This window comes from Leptopilina heterotoma, unplaced genomic scaffold (genome assembly GCF_015476425.1).
Source record: "Leptopilina heterotoma isolate Lh14 unplaced genomic scaffold, ASM1547642v1 Lhet_0, whole genome shotgun sequence".
In the NCBI taxonomy this organism is placed as follows: domain Eukaryota; kingdom Metazoa; phylum Arthropoda; class Insecta; order Hymenoptera; family Figitidae; genus Leptopilina; species Leptopilina heterotoma.
Window position 1 is genome coordinate 809,500 of NW_025110811.1, and position 26,528 is coordinate 836,027.

General features: G+C 21.5%; 1 protein-coding gene across 7 annotated transcripts in view; it reads right to left on the bottom strand.

The window, feature by feature from the left end:
• Positions 1–26,528, bottom strand: part of LOC122499947 (FH1/FH2 domain-containing protein 3) — a 207,183-nt gene that overhangs the window by 30,306 nt on the left and 150,349 nt on the right. For all 7 annotated transcript variants that reach the window (XM_043608655.1, XM_043608586.1, XM_043608814.1 and 4 more), the window contains 4 exons: positions 14,095–14,608; positions 10,601–10,896; positions 5,481–5,609; positions 46–382 (listed from right to left, as the gene is read on the bottom strand). In XM_043608655.1, the coding sequence (XP_043464590.1) occupies positions 46–382; positions 5,481–5,609; positions 10,601–10,896; positions 14,095–14,608 (1,276 nt within the window). The remainder of the gene's footprint in view (positions 1–45; positions 383–5,480; positions 5,610–10,600; positions 10,897–14,094; positions 14,609–26,528) is intronic.

Below are 26,528 nucleotides of genomic sequence, written 5' to 3' on the forward strand. Positions count from 1 at the left end.
TTTTTACTCGAGAATTATTAATTTTCTGATGCTAATGATAATTACCTGGCAACTTTTTCCTCCACAGGACTACTGGGAATTAAATTCTGAGCGGCAAGTTTCTGCGTTAAGTCTTTCACAGTGCCTTCTCTTTTCAATTGCAAAACTACACGACGATCTTGATCGTCTTCAGATTGATTGTCATCGTCACATTCAACACCTTCATCCGGACTCCTTCCATACCAGGGTTTCTTTTCTTCGGAATTTAATTTATTAGCCGCATTCATTAGAGGCGTCATATCCTTTCTGCTATTTACCCTCGATAATTTATTTGAGGGTGAATCGACATTTCTATCGTAAGATGAACCGTTTGTATATCGCAGACCATTTGTTGTGAAAGGACCTGATTAATTGGAAAATTTATTCGTTTAGACAAAAAAAAAATTGTTATAATTGCTTACAATTTATCTTCTATTTCAATCGAATTGAGAAATAGAAGTAAATTGAAGAATCAGTATTTTTTTTACTTCAAATACGTAAGTATTTGAAGAGAAAAAAATACTGATTCTTCAATTTACTTCTATTTCTATTTCCAATAGTAGAATATTTTCTAAAAATTGGTGATTTAGGTGAAAATGAAAGATGCAAAAATTTTAAGTAGTTAAAAAAAGGCAGGTTTCGTACCCGATAATTAATTTTAAAAGAGTATCAAAAAGTAGCTTAAAAACAAAAAAGTAGTAAAAAAGTAGCTATCGAAAAAATAAACTTGACGACCCAATTTTTTTTTTATAATTTCTAAATTACTAGGAAAAATAGAATAATTTTTTAAAATAAATATTTAAATACCTATTTTTTTTGTCTACAGGAATCAAAATATTTCAAATGATTTAAATCTAACGCATTTTTGAAGTTTAACAAAAATTTCTAAAAATTAAAAAACTAATTCTTTCAAAATTCATTCATTTTTTTTCTTGAAATTTGTAAATAAAATTATTCAAAACTTTAATCATTTTATTTTATTAAATTCTAAATTTCTTATTAAAAACTTCTACGAAAATTCAATTTGTTTAAATACAAAAAGAGATAATTTATTGAATAATTGAATTTCTCTTAAATTTAAATTCTTATAAAGAACTTTATCAACATTTTCGAAAATAATTAAATTTTCACGAGGAAATGCATTAAAATTTTTTGATAATAATTAAAATGCTTCCAAAAATTGTAATTAAAAATGAATTGAAAATAATTATTACACTCTAAGAAACAAATTATATTAAATTTTTTCAAATAATTGAATTTTTTCGAAGAATTTTATTCAAATTTTGAAGAATAATTGCGTTTTTAGCGGAATTAATTTAAAATTATAATAAAAACTAGCCAAACTATCCGCGCGCAAGCGCGCGGGAATGTTGTATGGGGCTGCTTATTTTAAACAATTTAAAAAATTTTAAAGAAATAATTATTATAACCTAACAAAGAGATTTAACTAACTAAAATTCAAATAATTTCACTCAATGGTCTCAATTTAAATAGAATTTACATTACTAGACTTAAACTATGGCTAGAACAATTACAATTAGTATCTAGGTCATCTTTTGCATTGCTTATTTTATAAAGCCATTTTAAATTAAATACTTTTTAAAGAAATAATAATTATTACACACTGAAAAAAGTTTTACTTGAAATAGCGAAAAGTTTCTCTAGAATAACGAAAGTATTAATTGAAGCACTGAAAAATTTCGCTACTAAAGTGAAATCTGTAGTTCATCCAGCTAAATATTTTTTGCCGTGCATAACGAAAAAAGAATTAAATTAACATCAGATTTTCTACATTCAAAAAAAACGAATTCAAATAGAAATTAATCATTTTACAACTTAACCAAATTTACCCCAGAAATCACTGAATTCGATAATTTAGAAGAAAGTCAGACAAAAGCAGGGTTACTACAGAATCTGGAAATCATGGAAATCATGGAAATGGTATGGAATTTTTAAAAGGCTTCTGGAAATCAGGGAAATCATGGAAAAGGCCTGTAATTTTTAAAAAATTCTAAATTTTTTCAGTTTTCCATTTTTTCTCTTGAATAAAAATTCAAATAATAATAAAGCTAAATGGTATAAAAGAGAAAAAAAATGTTGAATTTTAAGAAATTCAATTTTTCAGATTTTTGATAATTTTTAATAATTTTTTATTTTTTTTCCAAAGAGTCGAGACAATTTAACAAGTAAAGTATTTTCCAAAAGCACAAAAATAATGAAGCTAAATCCCATAAAAGAGAGGAAAAAATGTTGAATTTTAAGAAAATCGGATTTTTGAATTTTTTCGAATTTTTGATAATTTTAGATTTTTTACCAAAGACTCGAGACAATTTAATAAGTAAAGTATTTTCCAAAAGCACAAAAATAATGACGCTAATTCCCATAAAAGAGAGGAAAAAATGTTGAATTTTAAGAAATTCGGATTTTTGAATTTTTTCGAATTTTTGATAATTTTAGATTTTTTACCAAAGAGTCGAGACTATTAAATAAGTAAAGTATTTTCCAAAAGCACAAAAATAATGAAGCTAAATCCCATAAAAAAGAAGAAAAAATGTTGAATTTTAAAAAAATCGGATTTTTGAATTTTTTCGAATTTTTGATAATTTCAGATTTTTTACCAAAGACTCGAGACAATTTAATAAGTAAAGTATTTTCCAAAAGCACAAAAATAATGAAGCTAAATCCCATAAAAAAGAAGAAAAAATGTTGAATTTTAAGAAAAACTGATTTTTGAAATTTTTCGAATTTTGATAATTTCAGATTTTTTACCAAAGAGTCGAGACAATTTAATAAGTAAAGTATTTGCCACATTAAAAAGTTTGACATTAAAAAATATATAAAAAATGCCAATACTTAACCCGCAAAATTAAATTTTCAAAACAAACAAATGAATGCAGATAATGTGCTAACGGAAAGGAAACTTACGATTATTATAATGTATGTATATGTATATGTATATTTCTATTTTCTATCAAAACGTATAAAAAACAAAAGAATAACTATAACTAACTTCAAGTGTGGACAGAGATCCGGAAATCTGGAATCACGACGATTATTATATATAATAATTGAAATCCTGCGATGAGTTTTATTATTTACGAAAATAATTAAATTTTTGTCGCCGAACTTTAATAAAGTTTTTAAAAAATTGTATTCTTAAGAAGAATTTAAAAAAAAACTTTTTAATGAAATTATATTTTTCCAAAAATTTTATGAAAATTGTATTTTAAATAATTGAATTTCTTTGAAAATTGCATATTATTTATGAAAATAATTGAATTCTTTCAAAATATTTTTTATTAAAATTATATTTAAAACAACTCAATTATTATTAAAGAATTTTATTAAAAATTTTTTAAATAATTTAATTCTTTTGAAGAATTTTATTAAAAGTTTTAAGAATAGTTGCATTTTTCACGCAATTAATTTAAAAATTGTATTAAAAATAATTAAAATCCTGCTATGAGTTTAAATATTTATAAAAATAATTAAATTATTTGAAACGATTCCATTATTTTTAAAAATGTTAAGAAAAGTTTTTCTAAGAAATCAATTATTTTTTCAAATAATGAAAATCTTCGGTGAAATTAAATTATTTTCAATATCTACTATTTTAATTAAATTCCACTAAAAAATTTAATTATTTGAAGAAAATTTAATAAAATTCGTCGCAAGAATTCAATTACCTATGTTTGTAAATAATAAAACTCTTCTCAGGAATTCAATTGTCTTTGTAAATAATAAAACTCAACAAAGGATTTCAATTATTTTTTATACAATTTTAAATGAATTTCTCGAAAAATGCCATTATTATTCTTAAAAATCTTATGAAAATTCTTCAAAAGAATTCAATTATTATAAAAAAGTTTCGATCAAATTCATTATTAGAATTTAATAATTATTCTCAATACATTTTTAATTAAATTTCTTGAATGAATTTAATTATTTGGCAAAATTTTAAAGATATTCTTCGTAGGAATTGAGAACAATTAAATTCTTTCAAGGAATTTAAAAAAAAATTGTATTGAAAATAATTGAATTGTGTCAAATAATTTTATTTAATGTTAAACAATTATTTTTTAATGTAAAAACTTTTAAAGAAATTCTTCGCAGGAATTGAGAATAATTAAATTCTTTCAAGGAATTTAAAAAAAAAATTGTAATGAAAATAATTGAATTGTATCAATTATCAAATAATTTTATTAAAATTTTTTAAAAAATTAAAAAATTGAATTGTTTGAAGAATTTTATTAAAATTCGTTAAAAGTATTTGAGTTTTTTCAAGGAATTTAATTACATTTGTATAGAAATTAATTGAATTATTTTGAAAAATGTTATCAACATTTCTGAAAATAATTGAATATTGTTTCGAAGAATTTTATTAAAATTAAGAAAAAGAATTAAATTCCTTGCGAAGAATTTTATTATTATTGAAAATAATTGAATTCTTTAAAAGAAGTTTATTAAAATTTGTAAACACAATTAAATTCTTTCGAGGAATTTTATTATTTATTAAAATAATTGATTTCCGTCAAAAAAAAATTTTGTTAGTATTGTTGAAATTAATTGAATTGTATGAAATAATTTTACTAAAATTTGTGAGAATAATCGAATTCTTTTCCGGAATTTAATAAAAATTAAAATTGAATATTATTGAAATTCTGGTGTAAAAATTTGTTAATATTTTTGAAAATAATTGAATTTCGAAAAAGAATTTTATTATTTACAAAGATAATTGAATTTTTGACAAGAATTTATTTAAATTTTTCAACACAATTGAATTTCTCTGAAGAATTTCATTACCTTTGAAAATAATTTAATTCCTGCGACGATTATTATTAAAATTTTAAAAAATAATTGAAATCCTGAGAAGAATTTTATTGTTTATAAAAATAATTGATTTCTTGCGAAAAATTTTCTAAAAATATATTCAAATAATTGATTTTTTTTCGATAAATATTAGGAAACTTCTATTTTAAATGAATAAATAATTGAATTCCTGTAAAAATATTTTATTTAAGAAAATAATTGAATGTTTCCGAAGAATTTTATAAACATTTTTTTAAAATTATTTAATTCTTTTGGGAAATTTTTTATTAAAGTATTAAATATTAAAAGTCATTGAATTAAGAAAAATTTGTGAAAATATAATTGAATCGTTTTAATTAATTGTATTAAAATTAAAAATATTTTGAAATAGGTGAAAATGAAGAGTGCAAAAATTTAAACTTTAAAGTAGTTGAAAAAAGATGATAAGATGATAGTCTGTGATCTTTGAAAAGAGAAAAATTGTTTTAAATGAGAAACAGTGATATTGTGTAAGAATTTTTTTTTCCTACCAAAATGGAATTGATTTACGAAGAGGAGGGGGAAAAAGCTTTCGGATAAATCGAATGCTTTTTATATTCAGGATACATCGTGAGCGATATGAGTCGATGGTGCGATGCTGAAATAAGACTTACTTTCTTGATCACCCGGGTGTCCTATAGAGGCTCTCATGTTTGCTGTCGCCTCCTGCTGCTCTCTGATAAAGCTTTTTTGTCTCTCAGCTCTCTCTCTTCGTCTCCTTAGGGCAGGAGTTACACCGACATCTATTTACAGCCAAACAATAAGATTTTTCTCATTTAATCTTTTATTACACCCAAAGTGAATATTTCTTAACCCTTAAAGCACATATTTTAGAAAATGTTCGCTTTAAGCGCACATTTCCTAAAATATGAGCTTTAAGGGTTAAATTCAGTGTCAAATAATTGTAATTAAAAATGTAATTTTTTCGCTATAATAAAACACCTAAAATTTTGATTTCTAATACTGAAAAATATTCAGGACAAATAATTCCTCTTTTTCAATTTCTCACGGAATGTTCGTATATATATATATATGATGCGAGATTCAAATTTACTTTTCTAAGAATTTCGACGCCACTTCTCTATGTACTCTCCTTCCATCTTACTTTCTTATTCAAAGCACATTCGCTCAGAACCTTTGCCTCGAAACATGATAGTGGAATTCATAGTAGGTAAACTCCAAAAGGTTAGATTGTATTTTATATTTGTAATACATTTTATATTGCTCGAATGGTAAATTAAGTGATTTAAGTCACATTATTTTCCAAGTGAACATGATATTTACATTCCACTGATTTTTAGAGACAAGTTTGCTAATAATGAGTCATGTTAAAAAACAAATCAATAATGACAGCATAAATCACTTTCTAGAATTATCTGGGTTATGTTTACAGAAAAGAGTCCAGGAAAATTCTTGTCATTTCGTTTTTTAGAAATAATTTTATATCCTCATAAAATTCTTTGGGTGCCAACTGAAAGTGGCATCCAGTTAATATCATCCATTTAGTTTTTCAAAATGAATTTTAAAGTTAAACATTTCTTTTTTGAAAACAAAAGAGAAATTTTGAAAAATTATCTGGGTGATGATACCTAGGTGGAAGGTAATAGCTGGGTGTCATCCAAAACTGCACCCACTTAATTTGTAAAAATAAAATTTGAAGTTAAATGTTTCCTTTGTTGCAACTTGAAAACCAATATAAAATTTGGAAAAATCAACTGGGTGCTGATGCCTGGGTGCAAAATCTAAACCTAAAGTTACTTTTTCTAGTTAAAGTACATTTCGATTTGTAGCAAAATACAGACTTTGCACTCGATAATTAATTTTGAAAAAGTAGCTTTCAAACTAAAAAAGTAGCAAGAAGTAGCTTTTAAATTAAGAAAAGTAGTAAAAAAGTAGCTATCGAAAAATTGACCTTGACGACCAAAAAACCTCGTTTTAGACACTTCACAAAACTAACAAAAATTTCAAATCCATATTTTTTATTTTACAGACTTTTTCCTACACTCAGAAAAAGAGTTGGCTGCCATAACCAATTAAATAGTTGCTATAGCGCGATCCAATTAATTGGTTAGCACATCCAACTATTGGATACTGTTTCCATGCGAAAAGGTACCCCAGCTATGTATGTAATGCAGCTAAGGTAATGCAGCTAAAAAGTTGGATGTATCAACCAAGAAATAGTTGCCCCATCCAATTAATTGGATCGCGCTATAGCAACTATTTAATTGGCTATGGCAGCCAACTCTTTTTCTGAGTGTACTTTTCATTAAAAATATTATTTTACTTCTTTCTTATCCTGCTAATAAATTGAATTCCTGCAACGAATTTTATAATTCATGAAAGAATTTAAATGTTTAGAATAATAATTTAATTCTTGACAAGAATTTTATAAAATTTTTTAAATAATTCCTTTCTTTCGACTAATTTTAAGCAAACTCTAATTTAAATAATTTAATTCCTGAGAAATTTATATTATTCATGAAAAAAATTGAATTCTTACGAAGATTTTTACAACAAATTTTTTAAACAATTGAGTTCTGTTTATAAATTTTATAAAAATAGTAGATATTGAAATTCATTAAAATGCGAAAAGTTCTGAAAAATAATCATATTTTACAAAGAATTCTATTAAAATTTTTGACAATAATTCAATGTCTGTGTAGTATTTTATTAAATTTATTTGAAACTAATTTAATTCTTAAAAAGCATTTTATTATTTATATGAAAATAATTGAATTCTTGCGAACGATTTTATTAGAATTTTTTTAAATAATTGAATTTTTAAGTAGAAATTTATTACTTTTAGAAATAATTGAATTCTTGTAATGAATATTGTTATTTATGCAAATAATTGCATTTTGCCAAAAATTTTATTAAAATTTCTCAAAATCATTGAATTTTTGGTAATAATTTTGTTATTTATCTTTAATAATTGAATTCTTTCGAAGAATTATTTATGTAATAATTGAATTTTTCGGAAGAATTTTATTAAAATCTAAAAGAATAATTGAATTATTTCAAAAAAATTTAATTAGAATTGTAATTTTTTATTTAAAATAATTTTTCCTTTCGAACAATTTTATTAAAATATTTAAAAATAATTGAATTCCTGTGAAAAATTTTAATACTTTTGTAAATAATTGAATTCTTTCAAAGAATTTAAAAAAAACATTTTTTTTAAATAATTGATTTTTTCGAGGAATTGAAATTAAATTTTTAAGAATAATTACATTTTTTCAGCAATTCCTGTAAAATTGTATTAAAAAAAACTTGAAAATCTGTAAAAAGTTTTGTTATTTTTGAAAATAATTGAATTCTTATCGAGGACTTTATTTGTGAAAATGATTTAATTTTTAGATTAATTAATTTTAAATATTTAAAAATAATTGAAATTCTTCCATGAGTTTTAAGTATTAATTATGAAAATAATTGAATTCTTGCTTAGAATTTTATCAAAACTTTTTTAAATAAATGAATTTTCATGAAAATACTTATTCTTAGTGAAAGTAATTGAATTATAGTGAAGAATTGTATGAAAATTTTGTTTAATAAAGAAACCATTTTTTTAAATAATTGATTTTTTCGAGGAAATTGAAATTAAATTTTAAGGAATAATTATATTTTTTGAGTAATTCCTATAAAATTGTATTGAAAATTTAAAAATAATTGAAACCCTGCCATGAATTTTATTATTTATGAAAATAATTGAATAGTTGCTATAAGAATTTTATTAAAATTTTCAAAAATAATTGAATTCCTGTCAAGAATTTTATTATTTATGAAAATAATTGAATTATTGCAAAAAATTTTATTAAAGTGTTTAAAAAGAATTGAATTCCTGTCAAGAATTTTATTATTTATGAAAATAATTGAATTATTGCAAAAAATTTTATTAAAGTGTTTAAAAAGAATTAAAATTTTTGTGAAAAATTTTGTTATTTTTAAAAATAATTGAATTCTTTAGAAGATTTTTATAAATATTGTTTTAAATAATTGATTTTTTCGAAATATAATAATTCCTATGAAAATTTTATTATAATCGAATTCTTGTGGAAAATTTTATTTGTGAAAATAATTGAATTTTTCGATTAATTAATTGAAAATAGTATTAAAAATAATTGAAATTCTTCGATGAGTTTTATTATTAATAAAAATAATTGAATTCTTGCTTAGAATTTTATCAATATTTTTTTTAAATAATTGAATTTCGATTAAAAATGTTATTATTTGTGAAAGTAATTGAATTATTGTGAAGAATTGTATAAAAATTTTGTTAAATAATTGATTTTTTCGAAGTTTTTTTGAAAAAGCTAATCTTAATTAATTGAATTCCGGTGGAAATTTTATTATTATTAAAATAATTGATTTTTGGATGAATATTATCAATTTGTTTTTATGAATTCGTTTGCGAAATTTTCTGAAAATCATATATATTGAAAATAATTGAATTTCAAATATTTATTGAAAATAGTTTAATCGTTTTAAAGAATTTGATTATAATTTTTGAGAATACTTTTTTGATTTCTAGTATTAGCGAATTTAAAGTAAATTCTCGAAAAAATAAAAATAGTAGCTTTTAGTGACTGAAATCTAATAAAAGAGGTACCCAAATATTAGCATAATGTAGAAAAAGTAGTAAATAGTAGATTTTAGTAGATGAATGCGAAGACTGTAAATACAAAATTTTGACTTACTCTTTCCAAGTTGAAAAAACTAAATTCTCATTAAAAATGGATATTGTTGAAAAATTGAAATGTAGAGAAGGAAACTCGAGAATTTAGAGAATTCCAAGTTCCGGAAGACAAATCTTAAAAATCCTACTTTACGTTCAAGGCGTAAACACTTACCTAAAATTCCTGTCGTTATGGCTGAGGAGTTACTTTTGCATGCGGAAGGAAATGTCTAAATGTAAAAACCACCCAAAGAGCTTGAAACATTTCTTTTTTTTGCATTTTATTTACACCCCACATTTTAAGATTGCTTTTAAATGTATCTAAATTTTCTTTTTAAATTCTGATCCATACTCTAAAAAATGATGGTACACAATATATGATAATTTTTGTGGAATTATCAGAGTATTCACAGTAATTGCATTCAACCTTTTGATAATTATAGGATGTACGTATGAATATCGTCAAAGAGCTTTTTGATATCAATGACATTGCTATTCGAACAAGCATATTCATTTGAGATTCCAATATATTTCAAGTATTGAATTCATCAACAAGCATCGCATACATGAGTGTATAAAAACGAAAGCAAACAAATCCAGAATCAAGAGTACATAAGAGGAGACAGTGCAACATTCCGTGAGATGAAATTACGCGACTAGACTCGGATACTCGCAAAGGTCTAACAAATTCTTTGCTTCTTTATGGAAAAACAAGTAACAAAAAACTTATACCTATACACAGGAAACTAAAAGATATTAAAAAGCGTTGCTTATTTAAATTAAAATTAAAATTAGCACCAAAAAAAAAAAAATTAAATTAATCAATTTTTGGATTAATTTTTTCTATGAAAAAATGTGTCTAAGCAGAGTTGCCACAAATTATTTTATTTTCCAGACATAATTTTGATTTTTTTCCTCTTTACTCGATTTTATTTGTTATTAATTTTTTATTTAAATAATTAATGAAAAATAACAGTTCATTTTACTGTCAATAGGTTTTTTTTTAAAAAAATCGATGAGATATTTGCGAATTAATTAATAATGTAAATTTATGTTATTTACCTGAGTAAGCAAGTTTGTTTTCCTTGTAACTGCCATTCATTTGTACATCCCCAAGACCTTGAGAACTTTGTGAACTACTCGATTCATCATCATCATCGGGTATACTCGAATGGAGAGTATTGTTTAAGCTACTGTTCAGAGTATTATTCAATGAACTCAGTCCAAGTGAATTGTTCAATCGAGGACTCAAACGTGCATTTAGAGTCATCGATAATGGTGATGTTCCAGTGGAGTGCCTGCGAGATTTCCGCCGCTCATGTGAATCCATCAGAGATTTTCGATTTCGAAGCGTTTTTCTGAAACACAATGGCAAAAAAAAAAAAAAACAAATGTACAATGCTCACAAAAAAAGAAGAAATAATAAAAATGAGAAAAAGAGAAATATGATTCTGAAACAGGCACCCAGTTAATATTTCAAAATTTTATCTAGTAAGTTCTTTGGTTTTTAGATCAAATGTCCTTTTCAGACTTCCTACTCGATAATTAATATTAATAAAGTAGCAAAAAGTAGCTTAAAGACAGAAAAAAGTAGTAAAAACGTAGCTATTGAAAAATTAATCTTGACGACTTAATTTTTTTATAATTTCATAATTACATTCAAAAATAGAATAATTTTTAAAAATAAATATTTAAATACCTAAGATTTATTTTGTCTACAGGAATCAAAATATTTCAAATGATTTCAATGTAACGAATTTTTGAAATTTAACTATTTCTAAAAATTACAAAAGTTCTTTCAAAATTCAATCATTTTTTTCTTCAAATTTATAAATAAAATTATTCAAAACTTTAATCATTTTATTTTATTCAATTCTAAATCAATTCTTAATAGAAACTTCTACGAGAATTAAATTATTTAAATAATAAATAATTTATCTGAATAATTGAATATTTCTTAAATTTCAATTCTTATAAACAACTTTATCAACATTTTTTTAAATAATTGAATTTTTACGAAGAATTGCATTACAATTTTTTAAAATAATTAAATTCATTCAAGAAATTTAATTAAAAATGAATTGAAAATAATTATAAGAAACAAATTACATCAAATTTTTTAAACTAGAAATTGAATTCTTTCGAAGAATTTTATTCAAATTTTTAAGAGTAATTACGTTTTTAACTGAATTAATTTAAACAATTTTGTATAATTTAATAATTTTCCTATTTTAAAAAAAAAATACTTTCTAAGATTGTCCTTACAATTTTTATACTTTGTCTGACTTAACTCGACTTTTACTACTGATTTTAATATTTTATTTTTTATTTAAAGAGTTTTGTATGATTTTCATAATTTGTTTTTATAGAAAGTAATTTCTGAGCTTGTTATTATTTGCTTCATTATATTTACAATGTTGTGTGACTAGTACAGCCTTTTACTACTAATATAATGTTTTAACTGTTTTTAAACAATTTTGAATAATTTTCCTATATTTTGTCTTTAAAAAATGTACTTTTAAGCTAATTATTATCATATTGAATATATTTGCAATCTTGTCTGACTAAAATCGACTTTTGTTACTTATATTAATATTTTAAGCAGTATTTAAACAATTTTGATTAATTTTCATATTTTGTTTTTAAAAAACGTACTTTCTAAGCTTGTTATTATTTGTTTTAATATATTTACAATTTTGTCTGACTATTACAGTCTTTTACTACTAATATTAATGTTTTAAGTGGTTTTCAAACAGTTTTGTATCATTTTTCTATTATTTATTTTCAAAAAATACTTTCTAAGCTTATTATTATGTTTTTCATTATATTCACAATTTTGTCTGACTAAATTCGACTTTTACTACTGATACTAATATTTAAATAATTTTCTATAATATTCTTATTTTGTTTTTAAAAATTATACTTTTTAAGTTTGTTATAATCATTTTCAACATCAAATAATAACAAAATTTAACAACAAATTATGAGTTCTTTAAAATTTTCAATTAAATTCATTAAAAATTCAAATTTAAAAATTCAACGAGTAAAAATAATAGAAATTCTGCAAAGAAATTTATCAAAATTTTAAGAATAATAATTAAATTCTGATATTTTAATAAAATTGTATTGAAAATAATTGAATTCTTGAAAAGAATTTTATTAAAATTTATAAGAATAGTCTTTGCATTTTTCGCGGAGTTCATTTAAAATTGTATTAAAAATAATTGAAATCCTGCGACGAGTTTTATTATTTATTGAAAATAATTGAATTCTTGCAACAATTATTATTAAAATTGAATTTTTTGCGAGAATTTAAAAAAAATTTTTGAATATATAAATAAATTTCTACGAAGAATATTATTATTTATTAAATTAATTGAATTACTAAATAAAAATGATATTATTTATGAAAATAATTGAATTCTTGAAAAGAATTTTATGAAAATAATTGAATCCCCTGTAAATTAAATGTTTGCGTAAAAAATAATTGAATTCTTTTAAAGAAGTTCTTTAAAGTTTGTGAAAATAATTCCATTCTCTTGAGAAATTTAAAATAAGTGTATTGAAAATAATTGAATTCTTGTCAAATAATTTTATTAGTTTTTGAAAAAAAAATTAAATTGTTTCAAAGAATTTTATTAAAATTTGTTGAAAATAATTAAATTTTGTTCAAGGAATTTAATTACATTTGTAAAGAAATTAATTGAATTATTATGAAAAATCTAATCAATTATTTCTGAAAATAATTGTTTTGTTTTGAAATTTTTTATTAAAATTCAGAAAAAAATTGAATTTCTAGCGAAAAATTTTATTATTTTTGAAAATAATTGAATTTTTTAGAAGAAGGTTATTAAAATTTGTGAGCACAATTAATCGACGAATTTGATTATTTATTAAAATAATTAATTTCTAGTCAAAAAAATTTGTTAAAATATTCTTGAAATTAATTGCATTGTATTAAATAATTTTACTACAATTTGTGAGAATAATTGAATTCTTTCCAGGAATTAAATAAAAATTGTATTCAAAATTATTGAATTCTAGCGTAAAAATTTGTTAATATTTTTGTAAATAATTGAATTTCGAAAAAGAATTTCATTATTTACAAAGATAATTGAATTTTTGACAAGAATTTATTTAAATTTTTCAACACAATGGAATTTCTCTGAAGAATTTTATTACTTTTGAAAATAATTGAATTTTTGTCGAGGAGTTTATTTGTGAAAATAATTTAGTTTTTCGATAAATTAATTTAAAATATATAAAAATAATTGAAATTCTTCGATGAGTTAAATTCTTTCGAGGAATTTTATTGTTTATTAAAATAATTGATTTCTGGCCAAAAAAGTTTGTTAATATTTTTGAAATTAATTGAATTGTATCCAAATAGTATACTATTTGGACTAAAACCTACTATTTACTATTTTTTTACGATCGTAAAAAAATAGTAAATAGTAGGTTTTAGTAGATGAGTGTGAGGCCTGAAAATAGTAAAATAATAAAACTAGGAGAGTAATAAAATAATAAAACCAGGAGAATAATAAAATAACAATTACCTAATATTGTCATCAAGTTGTCTAATTGGAAAGTCCCTGTCATTGCCATCCTCATGATGCAGGACAGCTTCATAGATTTGAAATTGTCTCAGGAGATCCAAATCGGTTCCTTGCTTAGACATATATCTTTGGATGATACCCTCAATGCCTTGCTCCTCAAGACAATCGACTTGATCATAATACGTGTCCTGATCTGGTATTCCATTAAGACACTTATTCACGAGAGTTGTTGCATATATCAATAATTCAGTGTCGGCGGCATCGTAATCTTTCAGCAACTTCATCACATTGGTCCATGGTATCATCCCCCGGGACGTATCAATGGACCTTATTGCTCTCACTAATAGCAAGCTATTTGTCTCCACGTATTCAACGAAAACAAGCAATAATTTAAGAGCAGTTTTTACCACCAACCGAAAACGACTAGCGATCAGTGTATACAGCCATTGCACGGTTTGACCGTGTTCCATCACTCCATTCATTCCATCCACATACAGCATCACCTGACCCAGCGCTGAAAAAACAAAAATTCACACAAAACTGTTGTTATAAATCTGCTAGAAAAATATTACTCCCGCCATAAATACAATTAGTCAATTTTTTCCATAGTTACTTTTCGAAAAAAAAGAATTGCAAAAATTCGGCTGTAAATAACAAAAATAAAATTTTCAAATCGTATACGTCAACGAGGTGAAGAATCATAAAAATACTCTCGTAAATTTTCCCATTTAGGAAATTTTTTTATTTTTGTCAGACACGCAGGAAATTCAATTCGATTAACGGATATATGGAGGCTTTGAAAAAATGGTTAAAAAAACTTTTGTGCGTTAAAAGGGATAAAAACGTTTTTGTTTTTGTCTGTTTTTTCCATTACCTACTCAATTTCATTTTCCTTACTAAATTATAAATACTAACAAAACACAGTAAATGAAATTAAAATCAATATTTCAGACTTCGCACTCATCTACTAAAACCTACTATTTACTACTTTTTTTACGCTATACTACTATTTGGGTACTTTTTTTTAGATTTAAGACACTAAAAGATACTATTTTTGTTTTTTCGAGAATTTACTTTAAATTCACTAATACTAGAAATCAAAAAACTATTCTTGAAAATTATAATAAAATTCTTTAAAACGATTAAACTATTTTCAATAAATATTCGAAATTCAATTATTTTCAATAATATATATATGATTTTCAGAAAATTTCGCAAAGGAATTCATAAAAACAAATTGATAATATTCATCCAAAAATCGATTATTTTCCATAAATAATAAAATTTCCACAGGAATTCAATTAATTAAGAATAGTATTTTCAAGAAAATTTCGAAAAAATCAATTATTTAACAAAATTTTTATACAATTCTTCACAATAATTCAATTACTTTTACAAATAATAATATTTTTCATCGAAATTTAATTATTTAGAAAAAATTTTGATAAAACTCTAAGCAAGAATTTAATTATTTTCATAAATAATAAAACTCATCGAATAATTTCAATTTTTTTTTAATACTATTTTAAATTAATTAATCGAAAAATTCAATTATTTTCACAAATAAAATTTTCCACAAGAATTTAGTTATAATAAAATTTTCACAATAATTATTATATTTCGAAAAATTTAATAAGACATTTAAAACAATGTTTATAAAATTCTTATAAAGAATTAAATTATTTTAAAAAATAACAAAATTTTCATAAAAAATTCAATTCTTTTTCAACATTTTAATATAATTTTTCGCAATAATTCAATTATTTTCATAAATAATAAAATTCTTGACAGGAATTCAATTATTTTTGAAAATTTTTATAACATTCTTATAGCAACTATTCAATTATCCTCGAAAAAATCAATTATTAAAAAAAATGTTTTTTTTTTATTTAACAAAATTTTTATACAATTCTTAACTATAATTCAATTATTTTCACTAATAATAAGTGTTTTCATGAAAATTCAATTATTTAAAAAAAGTTATGATAAAATTCTAAGCAAGAATTTAATTATTTTCATAATTAATACTCAAAACTCATCGAAGAATTTCAATTATTTTTAAATATTTTAAATTAATTAATCGAAAAACTAAATTATTTTCACAAATAAAGTCCTCGACAAAAATTCAATTTTTTTCAAAAATAACAACATTTTTTTTCACAGAAATTCAATTCTTTTTAAACATTTTAATAAAATTTTTCACAATAATTAAATTATTTTTATAAATAATAAAATTCTTCACAGGAATTCAATTATTTTTGAAAATTTTAATAAAATTCATAGCAACTATTCAATTATTTTTATAAATAATAAAATTCTTCTGAGGAATGCAATTATTTTCATAAATAATAAAATTCTTCAGAAAAATTCAATTATGTGGAAAAATTTTATGAAATTCTTGTCCAAAATTCAATTATCTTTGTAAATAATAAAATTCTTTTTCAAAATTCTATTATTTTCAAAAATATTAACAAATTTTTACTCCAGAATTAAATTATTTTAACAGATAATAAAATTCTTTGGAAGAATTTAATTATTTTCACAAATTTTAATAAACCTCTTTAACAAAATTTAATTATTGGCATAAATAATTAAATTCATCCTAAGATTTCAAATATTTTTAATACAATTTTATAGGAATTGATCAAAAAATGTAATTATTCCTAAAAATTTCATGTCAATTTCCTCGAAAAAATCAATTATTAAAACATTTTTTTAAAATTCTTTGGAATAATTCAATTATTTACAAAAATATTAGAATTTTTCTCAGGAATTAAACTATTTTTAAATATTTTAATAAAATTGTTCGAAAGAAAAAATTATTTTAAATACAATTTTAATTACTTTTTTTTTAATAATTCAATTATTCTTTTAGATTTTAATAAAATTCCTCCGAAGAATTCAATTATTACATAAATAATTCTTCGAAAGAATTCAATTATTAAAGATAAATAACAAAATTATTACCAAAAATTCAATGATTTCGAGAAATTATAATAAAATTTTTGACAAAATGCAATTATTTGCATAAATAACAATATTCATTAAAAGAATTTAATTATTTTTAAAAGTAATAAATTTCTTCTTGGAAATTTAATTATTTTAAAAAATTCTAATAAAATCGTTCGCAAGAATTCAATTATTTTCATATAAATAATAAAATGCTTTTTAAGAATTAAATTAGTTTCAAATAAATTTAATAAAATACTACACAGACATTGAATTATCGTCAAAAATTTTAATAGAATTCTTTGTAAAATTTGATTATTTTTCAGAACTTTTCGCATTTTAATGAATTTCAATATCAACTATTTTTATAAAATTTATAAACAGAATTCAATTGTTTAAAAAATTTGTTGTAAAAATCTTCGTAAGAATTCAATTCTTTTTATGATTTTCATAATTATTTCATAATTGTTTCATAATTATATTTTTATAATTCTCAGAAATTATATTATTTAAAGTAGAGTTTGCATAAAATTAGTCGAATGAAAAGAATTATTTAAAAAATTTTATAAAATTCTTGGCAAGAATTAAATTATTTTGCTAAATATTTAAATTTTTTCATGAACTATAAAATTCGTTGCAGGAATTCAATTTATTAGCTGGATAAGAAAGAAGTAAAATAATATTTTTGATGAAAAGTAGGAAAAAGTCTGTAAAATAAAAAATATGGATTTGAAATTTTTGATGATCCACAAGTTTTGAACATTCAAATGAACGAAACACTTTTTATTAGAAATGGTTTTATAATTTATTGTTTGCAATAAAAATTAAAAACTTAAATTTTACACTTAGAAACTTTATAATTCATTTATTTTATATCGACAAAAAATTATTGTAATAAATATTTAAATTAAAGAAGAAAATAAATAAATTTCGTTCATTTGAACGTTCAGAACTTTAGGATCATAATTTTTGTTAGTTTTGTGAAGTATCTAAAACGAGGTTTCTTGGTCGTCAAGGTAAATTTTTTGAATAGCTACATTTTCACTACTTTTCTTAATTTAATAGCTACTTTTTACTACTTTTTTTAGTTTGAAAGCTACTTTTTTAAAAATTAATTATCGAGTGCGAAGTCTGACATTTTCATAACGGAATATTTTCAATTCGAAATGAAAAAAGTAACAATACTTAAAATGTTTAATAATCTCTCAGAATCGTAAAAAATTTTACATCCACGGGGAATGATTCTATTTTTATAAAGTGTAAATATTGAATTGAAAGAGCGTGGTAGTATTATTTTTATTATTTTTAGATTCATGACAATTTGAATGTAACTTTTTTCAACTCATATTGTATGTATGTATATGAAATGGATCTTATTTTCTCCTTTCATATGATCGTTGATTCGGTCTGCGTATAATCCACCCATATTCCTTATGAGTAAAGCAGCTCGAAAGGAAATGCAAAGAAGTTTCTCAGTTCAAGGAGTGTAAGAAAAGTTTTGATGGAGTTCATAAATGTACTATATAGACAGCGGAAATATTCTTCCTCTTTACAAACTTGACTTAAATTCAAAAATTATTCAACGCCCTTCTAAATCTCAATTGATATGATAGAATTTTACTATTGAATTATCAAATTTTATACGCAATCCTAGAAATATGAAATATTCAAGCAGAAAACTTTTTTATAAGTAAATTACATAGGAGTACAAGGTTTTGGATCCGAGCAACAGAAACCTGTTTCTAAATTAATTTAACGCTGAATTCGAATTCACAGTCAGGTTTTAAAAGTGTTTGCAATTTTATTTTTTTATTGGGGAGCTTCTTCTCAAAGTGACATTTTTTGATATCTTGATTAATTATTTGATAAAATTTATATTTAAATTTACATTTAAATTATAATTATTTAATTAATTTTGTGTTTTAATTTTTAATATCTTATTAAAAATGGCAACATTTCTAAATTTTGTTTTTTAATTTTTAATATCTTATTAGAAATGTTTGCCAAATGGCAACATTTCTAATAAGATATTAAAAATTAAAAAACAAAATTAAAGTTGAGCATAGAATAAAGTAAAGAAATATTTCTTTAGAATCGCTTATTTTACAATTTCACGCTTAAAGCGGTATTAAAAGTTTTGTTTTCAGCCGACTGTATTCTCTGAAGCCGTGTTAATTCTAGCGCTAGACACTCCATTTGAAAATGAGCTTTAAAAAACTTGAAAAGATGTTAAAACTCTCGTTTTGTCGTTGTTTTGAGACTCTTACATACCTACATGAATGTACGTTATAAAGCTGAATAAGAATCAAAAAGCATGTATATAGTGAAAAGAAACAAGAATAATAGCAGAAAGACAAGTTTTGATGACAAGAAGACAAAAAAAAAAAATTTTTTTATAATACGCGACTTACGAAGAGAATTCTTCTTAAAAGAGATGGCTTTTCGTTGAATTAAAACTTCTACTTGAAAATTTTGTGAAATAGCAAACTATATATAAGAAAAAATTAGTAAATCTTTTTTTTTAAATTTCAATAATAATCGTTGCAAGAATTCAATAATTTTCAAAAGTAATAAAATTCTTCGCAGAAATTCAATGATATTCAAAAATTTAAATAAATTCTCGTAAAAAAGTCAATTATTTATCTTGGTGACATAATAAAATTCTTTTTCGAAATTCAATTATTTACAAAAATTATTAACAAATGTTTACGCTAGAATTCAATAATTTTCAATAGAATTTTTATTTAATTCCTGAAAAGATTTTAATTATTCTCACAAATTTTAGTAAAATTATTGAATACAATTTAATTAATTTAAAAAATATTAACAAAATTTTTTTGTCCAGAAATCAATTATTTTATTAAATAATCAAATTCCTCGAAAGAATTTAATTGTGCTCACAAATTTTAATAACCTTCTTCTAAAGAATATTCAATTATTTTCAAAAATAATAAAATTTTTCTCTAGGAATTCAATTCTTTTTCTTAATTTTAATAAAATTTTTCGAAACAAATCAATTATTTTCAGAAATAATTGATTAGATTTTTCAAAATAATTCAATTAATTTCTGTGCAAATGTAATTAAATTCCTTGAACAAAATTTAATTATTTTCAACAAATTTTAATGAAATTCTTTGAAACAATTTAATTTTTTTTTCAAAAACTAATAAAATTATTTGACACAATACAATTATTTTCAATACAATTTTTTTAAATTTCTCAAAAGAATTTAATTATTTTCACAAATTTTAATAAACTTCTTTAAAAAGAATTCAATTATTTTTTACGCAAACATTTAATTTACAGGGAATTCAATTAATTTTCATAAAATTCTTTTGAAGAATTCAATTATTTTGATGAATAATATCATTACTTTTGAGGAATTCAATTAATTTAATAAATAATAATATTCTTTGCAGTAATTTATTTATATTCAAAATTTTTTTTAAATTATCGCAAAAATTTCAATTTTAATAATAATCGTTCAATTATTTTTATAAATATTAAAACTCATCGCAGGATTTTAATTATTTTTAATACAATTTTAAATGAATTTCGCGAAAAATGCAAAGACTATTCTTATAGATTTTAATAAAAGTCTTTGCAAGAATTCAATTATTTTCAATACAATTTTATTAAAATATCAGAATTCAATTATTTTTGAAAATTTTGATAAATTTCTTTGCAGAATTTCTACTATTTTTACTCTTAGAAAATTTGAATTTTTAATGAATTTAATTGGAAATTTTGAAGAACTCATAGTTTGTCGTTAAATTTTGATATTTTATTTAATATTGAAAATGATTATAACAAACTTAAAAAGTATAATTTTTAAAAACAAAATAAGAACATTATAAAAAATTGTTTAAATAACAATTGAAATATTAGTATCAGTAGTAAAAGTCGATTTTAGTCAGACAAAATTGTGAATACAATGAAAAACATAATAATAAGCTTAGAAAGTATTTTTTAAATTAAATAATAGAAAAATGATACAAAACTGTTTGAAAACCACTTAAAACATTAATATTAGTAGTAAAAGGCTGTAATAGTCGGACAAAATTGTAAATATAATGAAACAAATAATAACAAGCTTAGAAAGTACGTTTTTAAAAATTAAATTATGAAAATTACTCAAAATTGTTTAAATAAAAAATAAAATATTAAAATCAGTAGTAAAAGTCGAGTTAAGTCAGACAAAAGTATAAAAATTGTAAGGACAATCTTAGAAAGTATTTTTTTTAAACAAAATAGGAAAATTATTAAATTATCCAAAATTGTTTTAATTAATTCCGTTAAAAACGCAATTACTGTTAAAAATTTGAATAAAATTCTTTGAAAAAATTCAATTATTTAAAAAAATTTGATATAATTTTCTTCTTAAAGTGTAATAATTATTTTCAATTCATTTTTAATGACATTTCTTGAATGAATTTAATTATTATCAAAAATTTTAATGCAATTCTTCGTAAAAGTTCAATTATTTTAAAAAATGTTGATAAAATTCTTTATAAGAATTCAAATTTAAGAAATATTCAACTATTCAATAAATGATTTATTTTTGTATTTAAATAATTGAATTCTCGTAGAACTTTCTAAGAAGAATTGATTTAGAATTGAATAAAATAAAATGATTAAAGTTTTGAATAATTTTATTTATAAATTTCAAGAAAAAAATTATTGAACTTTGAAAAAATGACTTTTGTAATTTTTAGAAATAGTGAAATTTCAAAAATGCGTTGCATTGAAATCATTTGAAATATTTTAATTCCTGTATTCAAAATAAATAGGTATTAAAATATTTATTTAAAAAAATTATTCTATTTTTGAATGCAATTAAGAAATTATAAAAAATTGAGTCGTCAAGTTTAATTCTTCGATAGCTATTTTTTTACTACACTTTTTTCTGTCTTTAAGCTACTTTTTGCTACTTTTTTAAATTATCATGTACAAAGCCAGAAATTAATAATCATAAAGTTAATAATTATAAAATTTATTCTGGAAATGGTACAATTTAACAGAAATTCGAAACAGTTTGCGTTCTACTTAGTAAGTTGTAAAAGTTATTTTATCCTATTTGTTACCTTGTTTAAAAATAATTTCTAAATTTAAAAACTCTGGAGAAAATAATATAAAAAGATTTTCAACTTTTAAGAAACTAAAATTTTTCCCAAGTTTGTAAAAAGTAGAAGTTTCTTTTCTGCAATTAAAAAAATTTGTACCCTACAAAAAAAAATGACAAAATACAAAAAAATTGAAGTTTTTCTTTAAAAGAAAAGGAAAAAGGGAAAAATATCCATGCTACTGTGTTTTAGGGATTTTTATTAATTTAAGAGAGTAAAAAAAGGGAAAAAGAGTAAAAAAAAAAAGTACACGATTCCTGTATTCGAATCCCACCACTACTATTTCAATATCATTCCAATGAAACCAACTTAAAGAATAGAATAATATATATATATTTAATTAGAGAACGTAGGTATTTTGAAAGGAAAAGTAAATTTTAATTAAGTTATCAATTAACGATGTAAAGAAGAAAGAAGAAAAAAAAAGTAAAAAAAACGAAGAAATGATCTGTAAAGTAATTCAGAATGTTCGCTAACCATTTGATTTGAAACAGTTCATTACTACACAGGGATCGATTAAGTCATTTCATCTAATCGCACTCTGCGATTACGACTACGTTGACTGCAATGGTTTTCTGGGAACGAGTGGAAAAATATAAAAGGATGGAAGGGAAAGGAACTAACTTTCCAGTTCAATCGGACGGAAACTTCCAGTTAATCGGCCATATACCTTCAACTCGATCACGATTCTCTTGGGGATTCTCTTTAAGAGTATAACGTCGATTAAAACAACTTTTATTTTCCTAACTTGTATAAAATAAACTCATCATAAATATCTGAATGATCTGAATGTAATAGCATTACTGTAATATATTTACACACATGAAAGTTTCAATTAATTTTATAAGGAGGAACTTAAGAATTAAACTAAAAGGTCTTTAACCTTTAGAGGGCCAGGACGAATCTTTTTATCGAATTGACTTCTTATTTATAATTTTTTTTTAAACTACTAAAATTTATGCAAATTTACCGGCCCCATAAGATTAAAAGTAAAAGTAGTCTTTAAAATTCCCAACTAGATGTATTTTTTTAATTAATTAATTTAAGAATTTCTTTAATTGTAAAATTATTCGAAAATATCAATAACTTCAAATTCAAACCTTTTGAAATTCAATAACTTGAAAGAATATTATTATAAAACATGAAGAAATGGATCACTCCGAATCTTCGACTCGGAGTGATCCATTTCTTCCTGTTTTTTAGTAATTAAAGATAACCGAGTAATAAAATCATTATTTTATATTATAATATAAGAATGTTGTTACTGTAACTTCTTTAAAATTATTTCCATCGTTTCAATTCAATTATTATTTTCTAAAAATTTAAAATAATATTCTACTTTAAATCAAGTTTTAATTATTTTTGAAAAACTTCTTCTTTGACAATTTTTAAATCCATTTGTTTACAATTCTATTATACGTAAAATTTTAATTATTCGGAAATTCTTCAATTAAATATACATTAGAAAATAAAAACATTAAATAATTTTAAAAAATTGCAATTAAGCTTTTTGAAAATAAAATTACTTCCATATTTTTAATTAAAAGTATAAAAAATTCAAATTTTCAAAGATTTTAATTTAAAACTTTCACAAAATTCAATTATTTCTAAACAATTGCAATTATTAGTAACTTCTCCAAAATTCAATTATTATCTAAAACTTTAACTGAAATTCATTTATAAATCAATTATTATTAGAAAATTCTATGAGAATTCAATTATTTAAAAACAAACATAGATAATTTAGTGAATAATTAAATGTTTCTTAAAATTGAATATTAATAATTGAATAATTAAAATTGAATCTTATACATTTTTAAGAATAATTCTTTTTTTCAAGGAATATGATTGAAATTTTATTAAAAATAATTAAAATTCTGCAATGAGCTTTATTATTTGTGAAAATAATTCAATTCCTAAAAAGAATTTTCTTATTTAAGACAATAATTGAATCCTTGTAAAAATTGTATTATTTATGAAAATAATTAAATTATTGCGAAGAAATTTTTCAAAAAAATTGTAAATAATAATTGAATTCCTATGAAATTTTTATTATTTAAGAAAATAATTGAATTTATTTTATTAAAATTTATTGTAAATAATTGCATTTTTTTTAGAAAATTTTATTAAAATACTAGATATTAAAAATAATTGAATTGGAGAAGATTTTTGAAAAAAATTAAAATTTTGCCAATTTTGAAAATAAAACCTTTTCAAAATTCAATTATTTCTAAAAATTCAGGTTTAAATGTCTCTTAATATTGAATTATTATGTAAAATCTGAACTAACAGTCATTTTTGAATCAATTTTTATTTTTTATTAAAAAATTCTACTAGAATTCAATTATTTAAATACAAAAATAAATAATTTATTGAATAATTAAATTTTTCTTGAAATTGAATTCTTATACATAATTCTATCAACAAATTTTTAAATAATTGAATTCTTTCGACGAATTTTAATAACATTTTAAAAATAATTACAGTTTTTAAGGAATTCGATTGAAATTTTATTTAAAATAATTAAAATTTTTCAATGAATTTTATTATTTACAAAAATAATTAAACTATTACGAAGAATTTTATAATAAAACTTTCAAACAATTAGTTTTTTTTTAAATGTCTGTAAATTCTATTTTTAATAATTCAATTCCTGTGAAATTTTTATTTGCTTAAAAAATAATTGAATGTTCATGTTAAATATTGTCAAAATTTTTGTTTAATAATTGAATTCTTTTGGGAAACATTATTAAAATAGTAAAATATTGAAAAATCATTGAAATAATAAAAATTTTTTTGAAATAATTGATATTTTGCCATGAATTTTATTGAAATCTTTGAGAATAATTAAATTTTGTTACTTTTAAAAATAATTGAATTCTTGTGACGAATACTATTATTTATGAAAGTAATTGAATTTTCCAATGAATTTTATCAAAATTCCTGAAAATAATTGAATTTTGTCGAAGAATTTTGCTATTTATTTATAAAGATAAGTAATTTAAATGTTGACAATTTTTTTGGATGCTTTTAAAATAATTGAATTTCTGAGAAGAATTTTATTAATTTTGAAAATAATTGAATTCTTGTGATAAGTATTGTTATCTATGAAAATAATTGAATTTTACAATGAATTTTGCTATTTATAAAGATAATTAAAATGTTGACGAGAATTTTTTAAACATTTTTGAAAATAATTGAATTTCTCGAAAGAAGTTTAATATTTATTAAGATAATTGAATTCTTTCATATAATTGCGTTAAAATTTTTAAAATTGAAACTAATTTCAACAAAATTGAAATTACAGTTTTTTTTTAAAAAGACACAAATTTTTAGAATTTTCTTATTAATTCTAAAAATTTAATTTTTTCCAGTAATTTTAATAAAAATCCCTGACTTTTCCCTGACCTGTGGCAACCATGCGTCCTTTAACAAAAATTCTTTCCTCTTTCATCTGTCAATTCATAGTTAATAAATAATGTTAAAAAAAATTCTTCAACTTGGAGGTGATTTTTGTTTGAAAATTATTTTTTCCCAAAAAAAAAATCACCTCAAGAAGAATTTTATTCTCAACATTATTTATTAACTATAAATTATTATCAAAAGTGAAAGCTCTCTACAACATTGACTCATATTTTATGTATCAAAGCCTCGCACAGACTTTTAGTTAAGGTCAATCTTTTGATGACCCAGAACAGATTAGCAGCCTACAAATTGTTATGATAAACTTGTTTTCTTGAAGAAAAAACAAAAAAAAATTTAGTAAAAATTCGAATTTAATAGGTCAAAGCAATAAAGTAATTATTATTGTACACATCTGGAAATAATTTAAAAGATATTAACTAATTAAGAAATTACCCTTATTAATTAACTTCTCATTCTATGTGTGTATAATTAGTAATAAAACATAATAAAGTGCATTTATTGTAACATATTATTAAGTCGATCGTAAAACGTTTTAATGGTAAACTCGTCAATGAATCTACATGATAATTAATCTACCACGAAGATTCATAAACTTAATTAGCATTAATATCATCACTTGCTGAAACTTTTTTTATGCAATAAAATAACATCGACATTTATGGTTTTATTAAATAATAATTTTTTGACTCTAATGACGATAAAAATAAATTTATAAAAATAGAAGATATATTAATAGTGATTAAAGGAACGAATCCATTGACCCTTTAACCTTATTAGTTACTTTTAAATATTTAGAATTTTAAATTTAAATCTTAATTGTAATTAAGTACATTTAAATCTTAAATTGTAATTGAATCACTCAGTAATTTAGATTAATTTCATTTCCGCATGTTAAATAAAATAGCAAAGTAGGAAGAGAAACTTAAAAAAAAGTTT